Source organism: Merops nubicus, unplaced genomic scaffold (assembly GCF_000691845.1).
Source record: "Merops nubicus isolate BGI_N331 unplaced genomic scaffold, ASM69184v1 scaffold14348, whole genome shotgun sequence".
NCBI lineage: Eukaryota > Metazoa > Chordata > Aves > Coraciiformes > Meropidae > Merops > Merops nubicus.
Genome location: NW_008623752.1, coordinates 4,699 through 11,074, shown reverse-complemented (window position 1 = coordinate 11,074; position 6,376 = coordinate 4,699). Strand labels below are relative to the sequence as shown.

General features: G+C 45.7%; 1 protein-coding gene across 1 annotated transcript in view; it reads right to left on the bottom strand.

Moving 5' to 3' along the window:
* Nucleotides 1-5,836, bottom strand: part of NHSL1 (NHS-like 1) — a gene marked incomplete at its 5' end in the record, with an annotated part of 8,523 nt that extends 2,687 nt beyond the window's left edge. Inside the window, 2 exons of the mRNA XM_008945184.1 lie at nt 1,731-1,860; nt 2,420-5,836. Of these exons, the coding sequence (XP_008943432.1) occupies nt 1,731-1,860; nt 2,420-5,836 (3,547 nt within the window). The remainder of the gene's footprint in view (nt 1-1,730; nt 1,861-2,419) is intronic.
* Between the last annotated feature and the right edge of the window lie 540 nt (nt 5,837-6,376).

The following is a 6,376-nucleotide window of genomic DNA, read 5'->3' as shown; positions in this document are numbered from 1 at the left end:
GGGAAAGAGATATCCCGGCTTGAAGTGATTCAGTCAGACTGTGAATGCAGTGCAGAGCAGTCAGTTTGCTGTCACCATCTAACCAGCTTTTTTGGTACGTATGAACTATGGCAGAAACTTAAAACTAGCAACCAAATTTGGTTTTGGTGGCTTTTCAGACAAAAATAGGATACACATTCAAGTAAAACTGTGACTTAAACTTAGATTGTTCTTCCTGTCCTTAACACACATAACACTAATTTTCTTTTCTTACTCCAAAGGATATATTCAAGAGTGCCAATCACTGAAATAATAGCTTTTAAAAACAGTGGAGGGAAAACCAAAACATTTTTTTAAATTAATAACCAAGGAAGATAGCAGTTCAAGTCTAAAGCCAGCAAAAGCAAGGTCTTAGTAACAAATGTGTCAAGCAGTTTTAACTATGTCACATCCAGTTCCATTGTCCATTTCCCCATAAACTTGTGATTTACATGTATGTGTATACACACAGAGATCCACTCTCTATCTGCGTAAGTAATGGAGAAAGGCTACCGGTCAGAATATTTCATTCTAAAACCAGATTTATCCCAGTCCTAGGGAGCACTAGGCAACATGAATGCAACTGACCGTTTTTAGAATGGCTCCTACAGGCCAAGTCCTAAGAGATAACTAAAAGTGACAAAAAACTCATTATCATATATATGTAATTTTGGTAACAGCTGAAACAGAATTGTTTCAAAAATGAAAAAACAGCATTTGCATCCCAAGTGCTGCAGTCTCCCAGCCCCGTTCTCACAACAAGCTTTTCCCATTCTTCAGCAGTCCTCATGCAGAACTCATGCACAAGCTGACTACACACCTAGATAAACCTACACGGAGGCTGCCGAGCAAGAGATGACTCCTCTGCGTTTTGAAGTAGAAGACAAAGCCACAAGATGGCACTACCACTACATCGAGTCTAGTCTAAAAGCAAGCTCAGTAGTTCAGAGAGTGGTAATGGTCTTCTGTGTGTACTGTTTAAATGGTGCACATGTTTCTCTTTGTGCTTTTAAGCTTTTTTTTTTTATCTTTTTATTTTTTTTGACAACCTAACGTGAGCAGCGCAAGAATCTAGTCGCCTATTCAGGATGATTTTGTTTTTAAGGGAAATGAATAATGTCATTAATAGAGCCAGTGTTGCACATTTCATTCATGAACCAGTTTGACACAAAACACCCGACCTCAGGCTGGATTATGGCAAACTATAATCCAGCGTTTGCCATATGTTTTGCCATATGACTGACATGTTGTGTTACTTGCCAGTTTCAGCCACGCTTGCCATGAAGCATTAGCGTTGAGCCTCTGTCCCAAACTGCACCATATAAGCAGCGAAGAGAGTAAAAAGAGATGGAGATGAACGAGAATGAAAACAAAAAGATACACAGAAAAAGCAACAGTAGAGTTAATACGGTAGATCGAGAACAGTACAATAAATACTAGGCATAACTTGATATTTTAAGGGGTGGAATATTTTTAATATAATCTACATTGATTTAATCTAATAGCTTTTAGTTCTGAATGGATTAAATATATTTGTAGAACAACAGAACACAAGTTCTTTTTCACACATAACCTTAGTAAAAAGTTGATAAATGCGTGCTTTCCGTTAAAGCAATGACTGTTGTAATTGGGTGTTTTAGTAAAACAATGTTGATTAATTTTTGAGAGGACCACCAGACCTGACAGCAAGGCAAGGGCAATTTCTGCAGTACCTGTGAATGGCTGCAAAAAGATCCTCAGTAGTCCTTGGTCTCGCTGGTGTTGCCACTCCATCCGCCTCCTCCCCATAACTACTGCTTGGCAGGAATGAACTATTTGCTGTGTCTGATTCAAACACCTCCACTATGCAGAGAGAATGAACAACATCGTCAGTCCATCCTGGGAGCCCAACGGGCACAAAATCCTGAAACCAGCCCTTGCTGCTTCTAAGGCAGAGCATCCAAGAGATCGAGTGAGTGAGCGTGCCGCCGCTGTCATTACTGTGATTTCAGAACAACACCTGCTTAGGAGGCTGCAGCGCATGAAATGCCTACGCCTGCTCACACACGCAGGCGGAGGAGAAAATCTGCATGGCTCCCACTAAAATGCAACATCAAAATTAACAAAGCTTAACAAAGCTAACCACGTTTTCATAGCATGTTTTAATCCTAGCATCATTAAATGAAGCATCATTTTCTTTCCATGTCTGCAATAATCAGAAGTCAGAAAGGAATTAGAAGGAATCTCATAAAGTATTAATTGGATGCCCACAAGTTTCTTTAGACTTTCGGCTGTAACTGCTGCAAGAGGTTCTTTTCTCTACAGAAGCCCACATGAATGTTAGGATTGCTATTCTCACTCCCCAGCCTCTTTAAAATAGCTACTGCTGCATGTGAAGAAGAGTCAGAGAAAAGAGACTCACCACTTTCGTTCTCCTGAGAGAGGTGCCCGTCAGTGTTACTGCCACTGTCTTGGCTGCCACCTGAACTGCTTCCTTCATCAAAAGCAGACTGCTCCTCCTGCCTGGGCTCTTCTTGAACTGGTGATGCAGCAGGCTGTACCACAAAGGCATTAGCTCCCACTGTCTCAGAGAAGGTGAATCCGGCAGCTCCTCCCTGAGGCACCAGGCTGCCAGAGTCCATCTCGCTAGAACTGAGTCCATCTGTGAGACAATTTCTCGCCTGCTCGCAGTGTGCAAGCACAGCGTCTCTCTTACTTGGGCTTGTGCTTCTGACAGTATCACTCACTTCAGCTATATTCTCCACTGTAACATCTAACTGTGGAGGTGGTACAACAAGGAACAGTTTGGGTTTCTTTGAAATAGGAGGTGGTTTCTTGCTGGGAAATACAACCTGAGTCTTTTCAGGAGATGCTGGTGGCCCCTGAAGTGACAAGCCAGAATGGAGGTCTTCACTCTGCACTGAAGACTCAGGTACATGTCCAGTAGCTGTCCCCAATGCATCAGCTTCCAAAGGCTTGTTTAGACCTACTGCACTCACAGGCTTCTGATCACTGTCAAGTGCAGGCGTGTTACAGGAGAGAACAAGAGAAGAATCCCGAGCCAGCGCTTGAACCGGGTGTTTAAATGAAGTGCCTTGTGTTTTCATTTCCTCTTCACCTAAGGTGCTACCGAGTCTTAGTGAGAGAGATGGCTTTAGGAAAGACTGTGCTGAGGAATTTACAGTACCCTTTTCCTGAGAGCTGGTTTCAGAAGCAGATTCAGGTGATGGTTCACCTTCTGTTGCTTTTTTCACAGACCTCAGCTGCACCATTTGCAATGCTTTGGTAGTTACTAAGGGCATCACAGGTCTCGATGGGTCTTGTCTGTTGAGTGACTGTTTCACTGGACTGTAGCAAGAATCCTCCTGGTTACATTTCTTAAAAGAATACTGTGGGGATATTGTTGCACCTTTTGTTAGTTTGGGATCAAGAGGTGGTGCTGGTGGTGGGACAGCTAAGGGGATGGTAGAAGGAGGAGAAAGAGGGGAAGAGAATGAACTGATGGAGGCTTCTTGTGGAAACCACGGGACAGTCTGGGTAAAGGAAGAATTCACATCAGCTTCTGGTGGAGGAGGGGGGAATGTGGGAGAGGCTGGCAATGGTGACAGATCCATGACTTCTGCTGGAGGAGGAGGGGGAGGAGAAAGTTCGAGGCAATGTGGAGGAGGTGTTGGAAGAGGAGGTGGTGGAGGAGGAGCACCATCATCCGGAGGAGAGCTCAGGGTGGGGTCCAATTTCTTCACGCTCACACTCCCTTCAGTAGATGTATTTGAAGAAAGAGAAGTGGAGGATGAAGACATGGAGACTGAAGACAAAAGAGAGGACTTCCTTTCAGGCACTTTAGGCTTCAGCTTGGATTTCCCATTTCCTGATGATGTGGATTTTAAAAACACAGGCACCGGAGTAAGCGCAGTGGGTGTATTAGACTGGCTGGAGTACCCACTCGATGGCGAGGTGACTCGGTGGGATTTCTCTGGAGAAGTGCTCTTTGGTTTGGCCAGTCCACTTGGCAGTTGTGGCACAGAAGCCCTTGAGCCATCACTGAAGTGGCTGATGCTGTAATCGCTGAGAGCAGATGATGCACTGGCAGAATGGGTCACTGGGGATTTTACCTGCTCGTCCGCCACAGCGGCATAGTCGCTGTAGTAACCCCACTGGTCAGCATACTCTGACTTGATGCTGCTTGTTTCACTCTGGGAGGGAGTGACTGTGCAGATAGAGTAGAGGTTTGGAGCAGTGGTGGACATCATGCTGCTGCTTGCACTGACTGAGCTCTGGCTGCGGGAGCGCAATACCCAGGGATCTTCATAATCGCTGCAAGGGCTCTGGGAAGGGGAGCTGCCATTTTTGCACTTAAGGTTCAATTGAAGTGAATGCTGGAGGGTGGCAATGAGGGTTTCATCAAGTACCTGTCCATTGGACTGGGCTTTTTTCTTGGGCATCCTTTTCAGTGAGTCTGTTCTAGACGGTGGCAAAGGTGGCTTCTTTGCCTTTTTCAGAGAGATGTTTCTTGCAAGGGATTTGTCACCTTGGCCTGACTGGTCATCCTGATGTTTCTTCTCCTTTCCTTCAAAAACATTTATCACACCGTCTCTGGGGTTCCCAAAGCCATTAGTACTATTGCAAGGCACATCTGACTTTGGTCTGGAGTCCACAGGCATGGAACTATAATAACCATCGTGGTCCACAGAACACAGAGAAGTAGAATCATCCCTGACCGAAGTCCTCTCCAGGCTGCTGCTGCTCAAGTTGCTACCAGGAGTGGCACAGCCTGGTGTGGCACAAACCACCTTGTGTGAAGGAGCCTCGCTGCTTTCTGCAGACTTGTACAGCCAGTGCTCTGGGCTATTCGCTGCTGCTTGTGCCTGCTCCCCTGAATAGCTAGACTCACTCCGGCCGTCGCTGTCCTGGGAAGGGTTTGGTAAAGCAAGATTGTTCCTGCAGCTGTAGCTCACGCTCTGAGACCCAGCCTCCGCAGTTCCAGGATTGCTAAGAGAGACAGCAGAGTCACCATGAGAAAGCATCATGACGCTATTAGATGGGATGGTATCTGAAGTCTGTGAGTGACGTGTGGAGCTACTCTCGCTCCAGTTACCGCTTGAAGAATGGTGATCTTCCTTCCCACTTACCGCGCTGCTGGCAACAGGATTGTCCCTTGGCTTTGGGTAGGCAGTGGAGCTGGTAATTTTACTGTCCAATGATCCAGCGCTCTGGGTGGTGTGAATAACGATAACTTCTGAGGAGGACGACAGCGTTGCATTGGGTATGATGCTGGTTGAGTAAGTGGCATGAGGAGAGACCACACACGCTGGGCTTGCGGACTTTTCGCTATCATAGCTTCTCACCTCTTGAGACTTTGGCCTCGACAGGGTCCCCGTGGCGGGATTATTCCTCAGATGCACAACACTGTCATCCACTTGCAGTTTACTTATCTGGTTGGGTAAAGCGCCAGCGATGTCTTCTGTCTGCCTAGAGGTGCCCTGTGTCTGCTCTAGGGACTGCAGAGACACTCTCGCTCCAGCTCGAGGCAAGCTGTGAAAACCTATGTCGCTACTTTGGCGAGAAGCAAACAGAACTGCAGCAGAATCACTCATCACTGACATGTTTCCAGAGGAGCTGGAGAACTGAGACATCTGGGCTGCAATGCCTTGTCCTTTCTGTGCTCGTATTCTTCTCATGGAAGGGGGCACAACTTTAACTTCCTCCGTCTGGCAGCTGGTGTCCTTGGTTTCAGAGCGCTGCACAGCCGAGCGGTAGCTGTCCAGCCTCCCTAGCGTGGAGCAGTGATCTGGGACATACATCGAATGCCCTCGGAAATCACTTTGGCCAGTGCTAACTGCTGGAGTCAAAATAAAAGAATTATTTCTTGAAGCACAAATTCACACTCCTTTTCTTACTCATTTAAAAACAAGTAAACAAAAAAACACCCAGCAAACTGCTTGACCCCCACTCTCTTGCAGGTTAATGCCTCCTGAAAAGGAATCTGTAACAATGGATTTTGCACAGGCATTGTGTATTTTCTGCATTTCTTTTCCCTTTTTCCTTATTACCAGGAACCCACTGCTTACAGAATAGTCTGTGTTCCTGCTGCACATACGACACATGAAACCGTCTGTTTATGACATAGTAATAATTTCCATAGTAATCAGTTATGTCACAAACCCCTAGCACTGTTTGACTTCCAGTAGGCAAAACAGCAGGAACAGACAAAAGCCTGAGAAATGTGAAGTGTGTTTCCATGCTAATGCCTCATGTAATAAAGAAAAGGGGAAGGAAATCTGGAGACTAACATGAATAATCAGATCTGATTTTTAAAAGCATTAACACTTAAAAAAAAAAAAAAAATTCAGAGGACATGGATAGCTCTCCAAGTCTCACA